This window comes from Colossoma macropomum, unplaced genomic scaffold (genome assembly GCF_904425465.1).
Source record: "Colossoma macropomum unplaced genomic scaffold, Colossoma_macropomum, whole genome shotgun sequence".
Taxonomy (NCBI): Eukaryota; Metazoa; Chordata; class Actinopteri; order Characiformes; family Serrasalmidae; genus Colossoma; species Colossoma macropomum.
Window position 1 is genome coordinate 23,938,938 of NW_023494809.1, and position 19,693 is coordinate 23,958,630.

At 38.4% G+C, this 19,693-nt stretch overlaps 1 protein-coding gene across 1 annotated transcript in view; it reads left to right on the top strand.

Annotated features, from left to right (window-relative positions):
- ctnnd2a (catenin (cadherin-associated protein), delta 2a) overlaps positions 1–17,297 on the top strand; it is a 547,011-nt gene extending 529,714 nt beyond the window's left edge. Inside the window, exons 20-22 of the mRNA XM_036558377.1 lie at positions 4,542–4,673; positions 7,820–7,896; positions 16,201–17,297. Coding sequence (XP_036414270.1) covers positions 4,542–4,673; positions 7,820–7,896; positions 16,201–16,461 — 470 coding nt within the window. The 3' untranslated portion in view covers positions 16,462–17,297. The remainder of the gene's footprint in view (positions 1–4,541; positions 4,674–7,819; positions 7,897–16,200) is intronic.
- The last annotated feature ends 2,396 nt before the right edge of the window (positions 17,298–19,693 follow it).

A 19,693-nucleotide genomic window follows, 5' to 3' on the forward strand; every position in this document is an offset into this window, starting at 1 on the left:
TTTGTTTAATACATCACACCATTGAAGGCCATTAATTACTGATTAGTCCCCGGTCTGCATTGCAGGCGTGGAGAGGTACATTAATATTGCATCTGTAGAGTTACACTCTCCAGATCGCTGTGGAAGACAAAGCAACACTTTCTTACACTCAACAGCGTCTGAGGCAGGAACATACATTGGTCACAGACAAGTAACATTCCTCGCTTGGATAAAGTGCGAACGCTAGCATGTCTGGAGAAACATAGTGCTTTCATTTTCAACATCCATCGGGCCGTTTTGTGACTTCAAATGAAGACAACTGAATTACAGTGCAGGCCACAGATGGAGTAAATGTGTTTAGATTGGCGTTTCTCTGAAATGTGGTTCTCTTTGGTCCTGAGTGGAATCACTCTTGGGACGCAACAGTAAATATGAAATCCGTCAGAAGAATGTTTTCTAAGCTCATTGTTTTAACTCAAGGGGAAAGAGTGCTCTGAACTTCTCCTTAATGAAGACAATCATTTATATGCATATTTATGCAAGATTGTGCTTGTTGATGTATATTTTAGATTTACAATATTTATATTTTACATATAACACACACATATATATATATATATATATGCACAAGAGAGCCCAGAGGAGGCACTTAATAGTTTATCTGATTAGATACTTAAAACAAGCATGTAATTAGCATGCTAATGTTTTGCTAAAGAAGAGCCTCCTAGTTGTGATCTTGATGCACAAAAACAGTTTTATGGAAAAAAGGAAACGGTATCTGTAGTAGTTGGAGATGTACTCGTTCATCTGTTATACTGGTGTAACAAAAAAATCATTGACGCCGCTAAAAGTTGACAAATTAAGCTCAAACTTGCAAGCGCACTGTACATAAGACTAACCTTGCATAAAAAGTTGATGCTCGTCTGTAGAGCAGTATGCCCAAACATACTGTGTCTAGTTAGACTGAATAGCAAGACGTGACCATTTGGAAAGAATTTAGTTAGTGGGCATGGAACAAAAGACTTCTGGAATAATTATTTTGGATACTGTTTACATTGTGAATAAGAATAATTTATTAGTTTCACTTTCTAGTTGGTCATCTATCTAAATAAGGGACCAACAGGGCTGTACACTTTCTTTTGCTAAGTGAATTAAGTAGTTATGTTTTTATTTAAAAGTTAGTAAGACACTACACTGAGTGAGTTGCCAGTATATTAGATACTGTCTATCTTGTACTTACAATTATTGGCCGTTTTATTTAGTACACCTACTTGCCGCTGACTAAAATACCTAGTAGGTTGTTAGGCGAAACGCTGAGACATAACTATAGTAATGTGCAACAAACTTTTGTACAGTGTCAACTTTTCCTACTAGTTTGACTTTTAACATTTACAGTTCTACATGTGAAAAGCTGACTCAGCCAGAATCTTGCATCAACATTTGACAGTGTCAATTATTCATTACACTGATAGCAATTTTCCTTAAGGCATGAGTTTCATCAATACTACGCCACAATTAAGTGCACATAACGCAACTTACATACAGTACAAAACTAAGTTTCTCACTATTTGTGTAGAGTTGCAGTCTGAGGGAAGTTAGTCCAGTGTGTTGTTGAAGGAGCAGACATCAGAATGCAATGAGTTAAAGAGGGAACAGAGGGTAGAAGGAATACCTGGTTTTTATGGGGTCAGCTGTTAGCCTTTGGCCTAGTATGGAAACCAAGCTCAGCCAGATGCTTCAGATGGTGCAGTCTCGGTCCTCACCGCAGCTTCTCAGCTAAAACTGATAGCATGAATGATTATAATATTTACCAAATTCCAGCAGTGTCTGGCAGTCACAGCCGAAGGCTTGCAAGTAAGAAATGCATGTACAAAACAAATGACCTGAGAAGCCCCCAGAATATTGTTTAGTTATGTCTTTACTATTTTGCATAATTAAAATGTTTTAGATCTTCAGTCATTAAATATTAACAACTCCCTATTGAAAGTGAAATGATGTAGAAAAAAAGGTTTAGTCAAAGCTGCGCTATGTAAGATTTTTGGTCACAGTTTATTTTGATGGTCCCCTGTAAATGATCTATAGGTGCTTAAATTATTTAATTCGACAGCTGATTAGCAACACAATTGTAGTGAGAGTTAGGTTCAGGAGTAGGTGTAGGTTTTGGGATGAAGTGAAGGATAGGGTGCAGTTTAGGGTCAGATTTAATAGAATCTGCCACACTCAACTTTAAGTTCTGTTGCATTTAATGGACATTTAGCTGAATGTGCATTTAAGCATCTACAGAGGACAGTCACAATAAAGTGTTACCGTTTATTTTTTTGTTAAAAGTGAAAGTAGTAGTATTACTGAGTCATGAAAAAAAAATATGCTTAAAGATGGTGGGCTCCTGCTGGTCAACCTGCAAAGCCCGAAATAGTAATTTAAAAGTCAGAGGCGTGGGGTCGGATTTTGTGGGAGTTTTTCGGACTCAGATGTCTTTACAAACTAATGTCACAAGCAAAGAATGTCCAGCTTGATGTTTAGGTCACAAATGCAACATCACCACTATAGTGATGAAGATTTGATGACAGTAGTAGATAATTCACTCACATCCTCGGGCGACATGTCTTTCACAGAGTTTTGATTCCATTTGAATACTCTTTCAATGCGCTCACAATCATCAGATTCATCCGATCAGGGAAGGGGTCCAAAGCACAGCCCACATTATGAAATGTTCTTCCGCATGTTGTGTACACATTTCCACGAGAAAGGTCTCCAAATCACCAAAACTTCATGCCTGAAGCATCCAAAATGGTTTTATTTCAGGAGAATAATACCTAAATACACTATACTGTGATTATACCCCACAACCCTCAGAAATCATAATTATAATTGCTGGGCATACTGTCTGTGTGTGTGTGTCACAGCTGGGCCCTGCTCACAGAGCGATCTGCAATACAGGTGTGCAGTGGAGATTTTTGTGCTAAGTCCCACTCAGCTGGGCTCAAAGGTCTTTTATGGAGTCGATGAGCCCTGGAGCACCTGTGAGCACTAGAGATAGCATGTCCATGTGGACTCTCGGGTAGATAGCTGCAGGGTGACCGCTGCTGATCCGGTTAGCACTGAGGATAGTGGAGGTTTGACAGCCAAAAGGGGACTTCTGACCCAGTTCATACCAATGGCACTGGCTAGACAGTAGCACCAATCTGATATGAAAATTATCATACATATCGATTTTAAGAAGCTAAGAAATTTGATAGCTGAAAATTATGGATGATATAGTTTCATGCAGTTTAAAACTCTCTACTTTCATTCAAATTTTTTTAATGTATTGGTGATTTTTAGATGCAAAGAACCTCTTGAAACTGGCTTGTAACTCATTCACTCATGTTTAGCAGGCCAAAACTTTTGCCATTAGTAATCAAATAGCTTTAGATGCTTCACAAGAGTAGTGCTGTGCATCAGTGATGCTTAGTTCTTGTTACACTACTGTTCAAAACATCAACACTTTTGTTATTGCATGTACAATAATAACTTATATGTTTTAATTATTATTCACCAAAATGTATTTTTTTATGTTAATTTCAAGAATTATGTGTACAAGAAGTTATAAAATTATATATAACAATTGTATGCAAACGTTTAAGCCTCCCTGGTCAAATTCAAAGAAGTACACATCAGAACTTCTGCACATTTTAATGCACAACGCTTTATGTATGTTTTATTTTTTCTAATATGTCAAACTCAAGCAAATGAATAGAAATTGTGCTATAAAAATTGGCAGAAAAATGCCATATTTAAGTTCAACTTAATGTCACTTAAATCAGCAAAACATCATTTGACCAGGGGTGTTCGAACTTTTGCTTACGGCTGTACTGTAATTATCTGGTTATACAGACTTCTTGCTCTGCATTGCAAGTTGATCACTTAACATATGATATAATAAAATTAACATCCAGAATTCATTTTCAGTGTTGAACAGCTTTCTCGGTTATTTTAAAACCTACTAATTATTTGAAAGCTGTGAGGTTGCGCAGGACTACCATTCTGTAATAATTTTAAACATTTATCTGCAACTAAATGGCTGAAAACACTGATTCTAAACCTTTGAATCAAACTAGCACAAGTTAGCACAGTCAAAAATGCACTGAGATTTGGCCATCTGTGTGCATTTTTAAAATCTGACAGCACGCCAAGGGCTGCATTTAACCTTAAAATATATTATCAGTGTATGCATCTTTTGTAGGAATTATAGAGGCTGTAGCTGACTTTTTCCATTGACCTCTTGGAAATCACGTTCACGCTGCCGTGCTAAACAGCAGCACTAATGAAGAATAATGATGCACACCTCTTGATGTCTTTAATCTAACTTAGTGACAAGGAAGAAAGATGAAGGAAGATGCACAGAGGGATGGAGAGAGAGAGAGAGAGAGAGAGAGAGAGAGAGAGAGAGAGAGAGAGATTAAAGCACAGAGAACAGGCTAGAGTGAGAATACAGAGTGGTGTGAGTCCAGATGCTCATGGAGAATGGTGTGTGTGTGTGTGTGTGTGTGTGTGTGTGTGTGTGATGTGCTGATTTGCAGCGAGCGCCCCCGCCTCACCCAGAGAGATGATCAGCCTCAAGGAGAGGAAGACAGACTATGAGTCCACTGGAACCAATGCTAGTTTCCATGGAAACAAAGGCGAGCACACATCCAGGAAAGACGCCATGGCAGGTAGGGCTGCTCAGGGAAGGAGGTGGGAGGAGGAAAAAGAGGGGAGGATGGGGGAGACTGAGCATCAGCCACAGCCCTGAGGACCTGACTCCTCTAACCTAATAATTCTTTTACCTCATTAGACCAAGGCTTTGCTTTTTGGTCGCAGCATGAGCACTGAAAAAAAGTGATGCACTGAATTCACTTGATTCAAACGCGTGCAGTCTGTTCACATGAATAAAACACATCTTCCATTTGTCTTTCAGTTTACTTACAGTTGGCAGTAACTGTGTTGCTGTAATTATTCACGTGGAAATGATGCACTTTTGGATTACGAAAGTTCACTGCAACACTCCTCATCTACAACATGAGAACTGATAATCAGTGGGGAATCTCTGACTGTAAGAGCAAAGCCATCAGTTTGGGTTATAAATGTCAAAAAACCCACATCTACAGTATTTCTAATTTCTATTAGCACCTTACGGTATTTCAAATAGCATGTTAGAGCTAAGCTGGGGAAACAGACTAGATTAAACCTAGACATTTCAAGCTTGCAAAATTCCATGTTTTATCTGAAGTGTGTAACAGAGATTAGTCTATATTTTACTTTGTATGTTGCAGTTTCCAGAACTCCTAGTAGTAAAGGAACAAATTCCCCGAAAGGCCTTAGCTTTTTACCCCCACCCGAGATAGAACAAAGCACAAGTACGTTTTTATATAGCTTTGATAACTCCAGTTTGTGAAATGGGTGGTTGTATAAAAATATTTTACTGCAAAATTTGTGTAATTAATTCATATTTAGGACGCTCCCCAAAACCAGAAAATGTGCAAATTCAGGCCTGGCTTAAAGGGAGAGTGTCTGCATTTCCCTTATATTTCAGAAAATAAAACTTATTTTCTGAAATATAAGGGAAATGTAAATTATGTAAAAAAAAATACTTCAAAACTTGAAAAAAATACTTCAAATTTTGCTTTGAAGTTGGTTTGAAGTTTCATTTGAAGGATGTTGCCAGCTTTACATAGTTTACATTTCCCTTATATTTCAGAAAATAAAATACAGAACGTAGTCAACTTTAGACTGACTGTGCACAAACACATACTCTGTGTCCTAAAGAAAAGATAACGCCAATATCTTTGTCCATGGGCTAAATATAGGGCCTTAAACATATTACTGCCATAGATGGAAACCAACTTAAAAATATCATCGTTAATATAATAATGATTTTGTACTAGACACCGTTTTCTGATCATTAAAGCTTTTTGGATTATACACTTCATACATTAACAGGTCTTAATTCCTTCTAAGAACCAGCCTGCACTGTCCTTGAAACAACTGTAATTTAAAAATAATAATAATAATAAAAAAAATCTTAATTAAATGTTCTAAATTAAGTTCTTAAAATGATAATTTAATATATTTTGTGATAATAAAAAATTATAATGAAATACAAAAATACAAAATGTGACAGGCCAACAAGAAAATCAGTTTACATTTCAGCATCAAACATTGGCATAAAGTTGCTTTTTATAGTTCTTATGTATCTATCATTTAATTTGTAAACGTGTTAAGCTATTCAACATTATTTTTGTTCATTTTTTGAACAATAAAGTCTAAAAAACAATCATGTCAGTGTCACTGCTGTGCTGAGAATCATCCACCACCTAAATAATGTCTGGTCATCCATGGTTCTACGGCCCATGGATGTTTTGGAGTGGAGTGCCTGACGAAAGTACTACGTAATCTAACAAGCAAGGCTTTTAGTTCAGCTTCTGAAAATCTAACCAATGACAAAGTTCACTTGGTATCTACCACCACTGGAAAAAATATCCTGATTGGATTTGGATTGATTTTCCACTGGGCACTTAAATATTTTAACCCTTTTGTTTTCAAGCAAAAAATGTATTACTATGATACTAGTTAAATACAACAAGCATTATAATTCTGTTAAATAAAAAAGACCTTCTATGAAGGCCTAGAAAGGATCCCCACTGCTGTTAACCAATTTGTACCATTTTTCCCCCTTTGATTTTATGCACGTTTCTACCAGTGAACAATTTAAACCCATAGAAATCGTGTTATGAACTTTATTTTCTATGCTATTTTCTAGGCCAAATGTAATTATATTGTATTTACATAATCATTACATAGGTAAGCTGGCAGTGTACCTCAAATAATGAAAGAACTAAAATGAAATCAATCTATTGCCAAACATGCAGTCATAGTTGTACTTTAAGACAGACGACATAGCGATTAAAAGTTTTGTTTAGCAGCCAGCGCACACTGCACCAAGGAAGCTCAATCTGTGTTGTTTTGACTAGAAAGATAAAATTTTGCTTTGAAGTTGGTTTGAAGTTTCCTTTGAAGGATGTTGCCGGCTTTACATAGTTTAGTGTAGTAAATTACACTCACATTTGATGTACAATCTAGCCAAAATATAGTTAATGGATAGTTTTATTTGTGTAACAAGATTGTATACACAACAATAACTTCAAACTCGAATCACAGTAAAATGTTTTCTTCTCTGAACACAAATGTGGGATGGATGGAAAGTTAACAATTTACAGAATTTCTCTGCTTGTTTCAAGCTACAATTGATAAATAAGTAAATTATATAAATTTTAAGGTTGGTGATTAACACTTTTAAAGGTGAGACAGGTACCACGTTTATTTTCCCAGAGTCTATCATCTTTTATGTGTGAATCTGTAGCTGCACTGCTGGGTTTTAATAAAAAGGAAAAGAGGGGCTTAACTGTAGCAGCATCACCTTCCACTGGGCTTAAACGGTTTAAGATCGTAGTGTGTACGATGTCATCATTTCCTACATGTTTGATCTGTGGTACAATAGCTGCTGGCTCTATAGATGTTAGCTTGAAGTGCACAGCAGGTATTTTCAGTGATCTAGTTGTCCCTTTGAACTCTTCTACATAGTGTTAAACTCAGTGTGATGCTAATTATGTTCCAGCCACCCTGAACATGCTCTACACTGTCAAATAATCAGAAGGTTTTTTTTTCTCTCATCAACCTCCTCTGTGCAACTCCAACAGGTTTTTATTTCATTCCTGCATGAGTCAAAGCTAGGAAATGCCTCTTTTTTTGTAGTTTTGTTGTTTCCTTTGCCAAAAAAGTCCACCCACTCTCTACCTACCCCCCCCAAATCTTCCCACAGTGCAAGTCTCCTGTGGAACCTCCACTCTGTTCCGCAACTCGTATGTGACTCCAAATGAAGAGATCAAACACAACCAGGTAAAAATGACAGCAGCTGAACAGTCATCTACAGTGTTAAATGTAACAATCAGACGCATGTTTATAGAGAATGTACTTGAAATGTTAAGAAAAGTACAGCAATTGATGTTGACTGATAATCAGCAAATAACAGTGCTTTATTATTTAGTTTAGCATATCATTGTTGTTTTGAGTGATTACTGTGGTAGGGCATCTGCAATTCAGCCACTGAAAGTTTTTGGCCAAAAAAAAATTTGTTTTTGGGGGAAAATTGCACAAAACTATGACGGAGATCACTTACACTGTTTCCATCCTATGAAAAGGAATGACTCATTATTATGTATACATACAGTCACATGCAAAATGTAAAACACCACTGGTCAAATTACATGTTTTGTTAATTTTTTAAGTGAAAACAAGTTAACACATCCTCTACAGAGAACAAATATCTGCACATTTTAACTTAACATATTGGAAATAAAATTAAAATAAGTTGTGTGCAAGTTATGGCACATTTTACATTTTGTTTTTTCCAATATGTTAAACTCAAACAAATAAATAGAAATTAGAAACAGAATTTTAGTTCTCACTCAAAAGCATAATAAGGCAAAAAAAGCCACTTTCAGGCTAGTGCTAGGGGTGGGGCAAAATATCGATACTGCCACACAGACACAAAGTATATTTTATTATATAAATACAAATGAATTTTTTGGTACTAGAATAATAGAATCAATCACTTTTTCAGTCTATTAGATAGTAAAAGACTATCTAAAGAAAAGAAAATTAAATACTCTGGGAATACTACAAACACGGGGGTTCACCTCACACGGCACCATCCAGAGACAGCAATGACGGCGAACAAGGCTCAACTTGTTCGAGTTTTCCCGTTCCACCTTATAAGGTGCAGCAGTTACATTCTGGTGTCTCAGGTGCCAAGTATGTGGCTACGTTTCTTTGCCTACACAGCCGTACTCGAGCCAGAGAAGTGAAGCTTAAACTTGAGGAATTCTTGAGTACAGCAGAAAGGACTGTATTAACATGTGATGCGTGGAGGGCAGTGGATTTCTGGGTGACTAACAGAGCATTATCTCACAGAGGGCTGGTGATTGCTATCTCACATTCTCCAAACTAGAGCAGTACACAAAAGTTACACCAGGGCAAATATTGCTTCCTACACAATGTAGCACAAGACAGGGAGATGGCAGACAAAAAGCTGGTGGTTGTGTCTGCAGTTGAAAAAAAGGTAATAAATTGCAATGCGTTTAAAAAATATTGTACAGTGGTGCCTGTCTGGCGATTCCCATCCTTAGTGCCTGCTTAATCCTGATTTTAGTTTCAGACAAGAATGACAACAATGTCTTTTTTGAGGTCACAAAACAATAATGGAGTACAGTCGACACAACATATCTGTACTTCAGCTGATTCCTAAAGACAAGTGCAAAATATCTGTGTATATTACTGCTGCTGAGCTATTTCAGCCAAACAGTGTTGAATACAGGACTGCATATTGGCAGCAACTTTACGATATGATACAATGGTATGATCTCAGTACAAACTTGACAAAACAGTATGATGACAGTACATCAAATGTATGATAGACATTAATAATTAATAAATGAAGTTTGGGAAAACTCTAACCTTGTTCATGTTATCCCTGAAGTTAGTTTAAAAATACAGTAATAATAAATACAAAAATAATATTGGGAGAACTTCTAAGAATAAAGGCAGGAAAGAGGAGGCAAGAATACAGTCTCGAAGAGTCTGAGGCAGGGAGTGTCACATTAATATAGGTATCAAAGATGAGCGAGGAAGCAAACACTATTCTAAGTAGGGGTGGGGGGTGGAAATCGATTCCTAGATGCATCACAGTGCAGACATGGACGATTCTGAATCGATTCACAAATGTCAAAAATGTATTTTCTAAATATTTCATTTATAACGTAATGTTGACGAAACGCAAAAGGCAGAACTTGGAAGTGCAGCACCCGGACAGTCTGTGGCGGCACATAACAAAGACACAACTGGATGAGCGAGAAATCCGACCGGCTCCCTCTGCATTAAAAGCTAGGTTAGGTCAGGAGTCACAACACAAATGATAAGAAGAGACATTTTGTTGTTTCAACAAAAATCAAACCACCTTTGGGAGCCACAACATTTAATGTCCACTATGTCTCAGTATGTGCTGATGTCCTAGTATAGGCTAAAAAATATAAACAACAACGCAGATTTACTTTCGCTCTGCTTTAAGCTTTAGCTATACATTAGCCGCTTTCCTCCCATCTCCGCCAGGAAACTTTTCCTCAAAAGTGGAATAGTTTCTTGTAAAATGTCTCTCAAGGTTCGACTGTTTTACAAGGATGAATTCAGCTTCTCATTCTCCAGCTTCTTGTTTCGAATTTTCCCGTTCCACCTTAAATTCTGCCTGAGGCGCCAGAATGTAAATGCAGCACCATTTAAAGTGGAACGGGAAAATTAGTAAGAGAAACTGACGTCATCTTCACAACTTTTTAGTGTTTGACAGTCTCTCATTGCAGGTTTAACGTACCAGGAAACCAACTGCAGTGCTAGTAAATGCAAATAAGTCCATCTCCAAATGTCGTCTTAAACGCGTCTCTGTTCTGTTTCATTAGCTAACGTTACTAGCTAGGCGAGACTGCGTTGCTATGTGACCTGCAGTCTGCACGCCAGCCTTCAGGGTTATAGGGTGGTGAATTAGCAGCGTTTAAGACCATCTATTGTTAAAACAGTGTTAGAACGATCAGCAGAGCTTTATTTTACTGCAAAGGAGGATAACTGCAGTAAAATAAAGCTGTTTATTATAAAGGACCTGGATAAGAACCACACTGTATGCAATTTGTGTCACGCTAAACTAAAATATTTTGGAAACAATATGAGAAACCACATTACATGTTTACACCCGTTTCCATCCGGGTGTACTCACTGCCAACCAGAGGATCATCGAGCAAGCGATGTCAAATCTTCCACCCAACTCGAAGCGAATTACAAACTCTATCGCAACTTTTATTGCCAAGGATTTGCGTCCGTACTCAGCCGTTGAGAACCTGGGCTTTCACGCTATGTTGATGAGATACAGCGTCTCGTCTCAAAGATATTTTACTGACACAGCGGCCACCCCCCCCACACACACTCTCTCCAACAAGACCAAAACCAAAGTTATAGAATCACTGAAGAAAACAGGTAGGACAGCTGTAACGTGCTGCATGGACACACATTGCCACAGAATCTTATTTCACCGTAACAGCGCATTTTATCACAGATGAGTGATGTGCTCATGTGCTCCAAACAAGAGCAGTGAATGAGAGCCTTCTAGCTCACTTGCCACATCACTTCCATTTGTTTTTATTAATACAAGATATTAAAATAATATCCTAAAAGTCCTCACACAGTGAGAAAAAAAAGAAGTCCTGTATAGAAAAAAAGATGCATCGAAATGCATCAATAATCGTTTTATAATCGCATCGCAGCTCTCGTATCGAATCGTAATCGAATCGAATCGTGAGATGCCTACAGATTCCCACCCCTAACTCTAAGATTTCAAACAAACAGTAAAGAGATATGGGAACTACTAAAAGAATTATGGGGAGTTAGTTGAAAATGAGGTGCTGGCCAGAATGCAGGGATGAGACAGACAAAAGAACTTTCTTCATTTGTCAACACAGGCAGCAGAACAGGCAGTATACGGGCATCTAGTATATGAGAGAGCCACAGATCAGATACATCACAGTAACATCATCCACTTACCATGTAACAGCTCTATGAACACATGACCAGTGTAAACAGCTAATCGTGACAGGCTACAAATTAATAACTAGGGTCTATGTGTCTACAGACGTGTACTAAACCAGACCAGTGAAAGTGAGACTAACTTGAGTACAACTAACAAGGACCGTAAGTGCTCGGAAAGGATATTCACTTCATTCTCTCACAAACACACACACAGCAGCACACATTAATGCATTCATCATGTAAGCCGCTTATCCTCCTGGGTCACGGCAGCCTGTCCCAGGAGCCTATCCTTATTGGGTGGAAGGCAGGAAACACCCTGGACAGGCCACCAGTCTATCATAGGGCAGACACACAAACATACACATTCACACACACACACACACACACACACACACACACACACACACACACACACCCCCTAGGGGCAATTTAGTATTGCCAGTTGGCCTGACTGCATGTTTTTGGACTGTGGGAGGAAACTGAAGCACGCGGAGAAAACCCATGCAGACAACAGGAAAAAACTCCTAATGATTACAGCACACTTCCACGTACTGGATGTTAGAAATATCACAGTGTAACTTTCACTCCCACATATACTTCCCCTGTTGTAAAAGTGTTGTAAAATTCATAAAAATCAACACAACAATCATGTATCAATATGTGTGCCGCAAATTACCACTTTACCAAAATTGCTATCCCAATTTCAGTGATTTATCTAGTTAGTCCAAAATATCAAACTCAAGCATGCTAATATGTCCTGGTTCAGTGGTGATGTTTTCACATCCAACCAATTGTGTCTCATATTGAGGCACCCTGTGATTCTAACTGGCTAACTGTCTTCGTGGTTCTCTGCTTGTTTTCATGAACAGGCAGCCCAAGGTCTCGTATCATATGGCTTCATGCCTCGCGATCTTGTGAATATTTAATCTCACACCCACACAGTCCCCACACAATGTGAAAGTGGTGGAATAAGACGCAAAACAATCGCCAAGGTCCCGTTTCCTTAAAGTTAATGAAGCTGGCACAGCGTAGCCAACTGTTGCAAATGAACATAATTAATGCATGTTGTTGGGAAGAGAGACAGCTGTCCATCTTGCTGCGTATTAACTTGCTGTCAAAAACAAGGCTGCAAACTGATTATCCTTGCTAAAGCCAGTCAGATGTTGTTGTTAAGTCTGCAGGCTGTGAACTGGTGATAATGAACATCAGCCACATGCTTTTAGATGCCTCTTACAGTGGCTTTTATTCAGTTCTAGGGGCAAACTCTTAAAAATTAGGGTTCCACAAAAAAGAAGAAGAATCACAGAAGAATCACTTTGTTACCTAAAGAACCTTTCAATGGATGGTCCTTCAAAGAATATTTTTGTAAATGAGAGGTACCATGTAAAGAACATTTTTGAAGTTTAAAAAACCTCTAGATAATGTAAAGGATTAGGATTGGAGACAAAGCAGGCATATTTTAACGGATGGGGTATTGGTTGTATTAAATCCGATCCAGTTCTGATCCTTAGTTTTACTTATGCTCCTTACGCACTGTAGAGATGTAAAGGAGCATTATTCACTACGTGCAGCAATGAGACACATTTTCTGATAACAGATATAAATGTCTGCAGTGTCAAGCTATTTTACCATGGAATATGAAAACTTGTAATAACTGCAGAGATGTTTCCACTGTATTTGAGCAACATTTTGTCTAAACACCAGCATGAAAAATGTGAGCAAGTGGGCTTTTGCACTTTGAGCCTACTTTCTATCAGCATGCCACAAGAAGCATGTACAGCTACACTAACCCTGCGCTCACACCAGCAGCGACACAACAGGACAAGGTGCCCGAGGTAATTTTTTTCAATGAGAGCTGGCAATTTCCGGCGACAGAAGGCAGCACGAACATTAGCGACGTGAAGCGGGCGGAGTCAGCGACTCAACAAAGTTGAGCGGAGTTCAACTTTATGCAAATAAGGAGTGAAGTGACGTGGCAATTACCCATAGGAATTGAGCAGTCAGCAGTGTAGTACACGCTTTATCTCCACCACTGTGAAACAGTTCACTCCGTATTTAGTTCCTAGATAATTGTTCCTACTAGAGAAGGAATAATGGTGGCGGTGCTTTCACCACAAATAGACTGTAATTGCAAAGACCAAACAGTACTGACTGCACAGACACAAAGACTAAATAAAAAGAAGCACACAACCGATTTCTCACCAGGATTTTTTATTTAAGCAGGGAACGCATCTGATTTGTGTTTAGCGTCAGTGAAACCATGGCAATTAACAGGCAGTTGGAGTTCAGAAACGCCCACAGCGAGATGAGCGATCAGCGATTTGGGCATCAAGAGACGAAAAGTCGCTGCCAGTGTGAACATGGGGTAACTCCACGTATTTCGCTCACAACTAACTATCGCGGAACAATTCTGCTATACCGGCTGTGCTGCTTCATTGTTTCTGCTAACATTGGTTCATGCTGGTGTTCAAACCCAAAAGGAAGGAGCACAAAAATTGATAAAATTATTGTGCTGTTGCCAGTGGCTACACGCATCCAGTGTAACTCCTCTGGCATCAGATTTAAGCAAGCAGCTTTGCTGATTTTTTTTGTGGGTCCAGCATCGGGCCCAATGGGTCAATGTGGTTGAAGTAACTGGTAGCCAAGTCATCTGGGAGATCAATCAAATATGATCATAAGCCAGTATTAAACATGCCATGAAATGGTCATTAAAAACACAACAAAAACAGCAGTATCAGGGCAGATCTCAGGGCACAAAAATGAATCAAGACATCCCTAGTAAAGGTGTTCTTTATCAATTAATTTCTTTTCTAGAACCATATATCCAAGCCAAGGACCATTTAGGAACCTTCATTTTTAATAGTGTAGAATATCTGTTGCTGCTCTGTGAAGACCGCTTTGCTCTTTAGCTTTATTTTGCGTAGTACTGAATTTATCACATTTCTCTGGCCCTGTTCATGAGGCTGTATGTTAGTATATATGACAGGGATGGCTACCCAGACTGGCAGCTGCAGCCACTCGGGCCTCTGATAAGCCTGGCTTTCGCACGCATGCCTGGCTTTCGCATGTCTGCTTCTCTTCCCACAGAGGATGACGCTCTACATCTTTTCCAATTAGTCACATCTAATTTTTTTTATTCCAATACACTTCCTTATTCAAAATTCATGAGATTTCATCAAGAAAGTTCAAGGCACCAAAGCTAACAGTCTTCTAAGGCCAGCACATTCTGAGAGCAGCAGAAGGAACGGAGGATAAGATATAGATTGATAACACACTGGTTATCTATGTACATCAGTGAGGAAGACTGACATGAATGAATGGTATGAGAATATGCAGTAGCCATTAGCTGGGGATTCGTTAAAAGAGTCAATATCATGGAAAAGTACACTTTCCTTGCTTTTTTTAAATAAACGCATTTAATGTACTTTGTAACCTCGTGTTGCAGCAAAGTGAAAATTCTTGGCCGAAATTAATACCAATGTTCAGGACAGTCGATTGAAAAATGAAAGTGGAAAGTGAAAAAAGCGGACAATAAATAAAAACAGTACACATAGAATAAACTTACTAAACTTATTACAGTATGTGGATCACAGTATGGGCCATGAAATCCAACATTAACAACAGAAAACAGTCATCCAAGGCATTTAATTCCTAATTTCTTAGTTATACTTTGCACTGTTGTTGTTCTCACAGGGACTTTCCCTTCTGCTTCTTTTGTTTCGCTGTATTCTGCATATGGAGTAAGATATTGTGTTTTCAAATTGTATCAAACCTATAGTGGATATGTTTTTGGGCATTGTACCTTCTCTTGATGCTTCGCATGAACAGTGAGAATAGATGACTTGTTCAATGCCTCTCATATAAACCCTAAAATAGTCCTGCCATTTTTCACTGTTCATCTGCTGCTGCTCAAACTGTTTGAATGCATCTGCGCTGACTTCATTGTAGGCTTATTTATTTATTTATTTTATTTAATCAAAACATTTTTTAGCCTTTTGGCCAAAAACTGAAAGTGACTTTTTATTTTTACCATTTTCAGCTGAAAATCTGGTGCCCTGCTCTACATAGTCATTTACAATACTTTAGCTCACCATGGTCAAGTTACATATTTAGTTGTTGTTTTAATGCACCATTACTGTTTATTTGCTGAATTTAACATGTTGAAAAAAATTCAGCAAAATGCGGCATGTGCAAGTTATGGCACATTATGTAATTTATGTTTTATTATTTTCCAATATATTAAATTCAGCAAAAAAAATAGAAATTGTGCGCTAAACTTTCACTATTTGCAGAAAAATGCCATATTCAAGTTCCCTGCAGAAGATGTGTCGGCTTATTTTCACTGAAAGACAAAACATCATTTGACCAGGGGTGTTCAAACTTTTGTATACAATTGTATATCAGTCTTAAAGTAACTAAAACATCCATTTTAACTGTAAAAGAAAGAAAGCGAGAGGTTGTAAAACGGTTGTAAAAAATGAACTGTTTTGGTACATAAACCTTGTTAGTGAATTTCAGGGAGAAAAAATAACAGGTAAATGTAGGATATGAGTTCTTCAACCTTTATGTTGTCCTTAGGTCCCAGTGAATCCAGCTGCACAGGAGAGTGTGCGCAAGGACTATGAGGCACTTCCTCCCTTTCAGAATTCAACAAGGAACTTTGAGGAGCCCTTTTTCGAGGACGCCGTCCATCGCCCCGCTCCCACCACCGATCTCAGTATGCATCTGGGACTTAAGTCCACCGGCAATTACGTGGACTTCTACTCCGCTGCCCGTCCCTATAGTGAACTCAACTATGAGACGAGTCATTACCCGGCCTCACCCGACTCCTGGGTGTAGGACTCGGTGACCCCCTGACGGATGGGGGGGGCACTTGCGGAAAGGCTGGAAAACTGTGCATGTGCATGAATACCACTAAACATTTCTTCAGCGAGTTTTTTTACTTGTCCAAAAAAAGCTGGTTCTGCAGGAGAGCGTGGGATTGAGGAAGTGACAGGCACAGTGGCAGGGAGGCAAAAGAAAAGAATGTTTAGAGCAGTGGTCACTAACGCTGCTCCTGGAGATCTACCTTCCTGTAAAACTCGGCTCCAGCCCAAATCTAACACATCTGACCTAACTAATTAAGAAGACTGATTGTCTGGATCAGATGTGTTCAATCAGGGTTGGACATGAAGTCTTCAGGAAGGTAGATCTCCAGGAGCAGGGTTATTACCACTGGCTTAGAGTGAGAAAGGTGAAAGAAAGAATCCAAAAAAGATGACAAGGGCAGTTGAAGGGGAAGGCAGAAGTTTGGCCTTTAGAACAGGGAGAAGCTTTACTGAAAGGGTTTTGCAAAGTCGTAGGTAGGAAACTAAAAAGTACAGTTGATAAGAGGAAGGATAAGTAAAGGAAAATGAGTTTGGAAAGAGATTTGGGAACAGCTTTCCACTTTTTGTTTCTGTTTTCTTCCATCACTTCATTGTGACTCATCTTGATTTTTGCCGAATGTCATTGCATATTAGATTTTTCCAGCCTTTTTATCTATTTTTTTTTCCTTTTCTTTTTGTACTTTTTTTATTTGTCAATGTAAAGTATTTGGTGTACATTACAGAGATACGAGTACATTGTGTACATTACACTGCTGCCACTCGGAGCCTCCAGTGGCTTCGGGTTTTGTTTTACGGTACTTAAAAAGACAAAATAGACCACTTTAGAGAGATGTAACAGCTATCAGTGTCCCATTTTCAGAACAGAATATGTTTCAAGAGCAAGGAGGACGTATCTAGCAGTATTGTTCGTTCCGATAATGTGAGTATGTTCGTGACATCTAAAGCAACGTTTTAAAAGCAGTTATGAGAACATCATTCCACACTACTTGTCGATAAAGTGCTTTCTCACTGCCTAAAAAAAAATAGATGTAGATATTTGAAATAGATTTCTTTGGGTTTGAATTAAACTAGATTTCCTTTTTCTTTCTTTCTCTCTTTTCTTTTTGGGGAACGGGGGAGGTAATATTAAACTGTTTTGTCATCCATAACTGCAGAAAACATGTTTGTTCCATGTGTATCTCGGTTCTCTGTGCTAACATGAAGAGATAACAGACATTGTGCCAAACTTAAACTAGCACTGGAGATGTTTTAACCTTGAGTTTAATGAGTTTTTACTACTAGTACTATCTGTAACTGCTTTCTTTTGTTCATAAATGTGTTCTATTTGATTTGATTTCTTTTCTGGAATTAAGCTACTAATCTAGGCAACACTGGAATACTACCAGGAGGGCAAAATCTTTGTGAGCTTAATTCCCTCCAAAGATGTACAAAATCTCTCTCTATGTTAGCTGAGTGCGTGCTGTATGTTGATTGATGTTTGAAACGAGAGGCGATGTTTGTTTCTAACAGGTGGCTTCTACTGTTTGACTTGGCAAAACACCGTAAAACTACTAGACTGAAATGTTCATAGAGAATGATGAATATATAAATATACATATAAATATAAATCTATATCATTTTTATGTGCAGATGTCGGTGTCACTAAAAGCAACAAACTTGCAAGAAAAGACTTGTATAAAAGGATTCTGTTCACCTAAATGTTCTGAGAAAATGTTACAAAACAAACAAACAAAAAAAAACACTGGCAATGTTGACCCCCGGTCTCAGTTGTGTTGTTACCGAGTTACATAGATAATCAGGCTGGATTTTGATGATGTTCTGGTGCCAGGACAATAAATTACTGTTTGCAATCTTTAGCGCTGTTTGACTATTACCATCACACGACATAACACCAGAGATGTGTCTGAATACAACTGTTAATGTTCAGATCCATCCTCTGGCTTTCTTTTCTATTTATTCTGTTGTACACTGTATCTCTGGCTTTGGCCAGCAGGGCTGTCAGACGGGATCAGATATCAAATTTGAATTTTCCCCTTCTCTGTTTGTCAATATTGGAATATAAACCTTTTTTTTCTAAAAACATCAATACATTATTTTGCAAAGACAATAAGCAGCATACATAATTGCCATAAACACCAAATGTGCTATTTACACTTATATACGTGACAGATGCTCTTAATCCAGAGCAAATTGCAATTTTAATCATGTTACAAAGGTAGGTGAATGTAGCGTTAGGGGTCTTGCCCAAGGATTTTTATGTGTGTAGTATGTTGTTCTTGCACGGGTGGTAAACGTTATGTAGCTTACATCCACCAGGGGGCACTCACCACAATGAAGCATCCCCAAAAGCACATGGCGTTTAATCAAGTGATTCTATCTCTAAAGGTCATGACTCGTGATATGGTTGTCAAATAAAGGTACACAGGTTTACTCTATATTTAAGAATTACTTATATTGCTGTATTATAAGCTAAGGACGATGCCTGTGCTGAAAACGTGGGCACTGTGCTATAAAGCTTCCCCATTTGCAGTGTCAGTGTGTCAGAACTTTTTGTTCACAATGAGTTGCTAAAAAGCTGTTGAATATTTGCAAATATACCTAAACCAAAACAATTCAAGCCAAAATAAATCACTGCTGTTTTGTTTATGGTCATGCGCTGTTTCAATGGGGTGGCCGATGTGGCCAGGGCTGGTTGGCCACCCGAGATGCCACCCCAGAATTTCTGGCAATTCACTGACTTGCACCTCGCTGTGGTGCAGGTGTTTGCACCTTTCAGAGGAGAGGCGAACTGGTGATCTGTGGAATAACTGTTCAAGCTCACTGCCACCTCTCTTGCTCGCACTTTTGTACTCCCACCCAGTCTAAACTCTGTGCCATTCCTTTGCCACCCCTGGTAAAATTTTCTAGAACTGCCACTGTTTATGGTCAACTATGATATGTTCTTTCCTACATTTTGTAGTTGTCATCTATAATGTTAGTAATTATTTAGTTTGAAACATACTAGGGCTTTAACCATGCATACAAGCTTTTTCTTAATTGGATGTAAATGTAAATTTTTGGCAGCCCTGTTGGCCAATGGACAGATGCAGATGTACATCACCTCTTAAGTTTGGGTTTGAGATTAAAATACATTGACCAAAACAAAAATGAATTTTATTAGCTCTAGCTAGAAGCCCTATATCGCTGCTGTCAGAACAAAACCT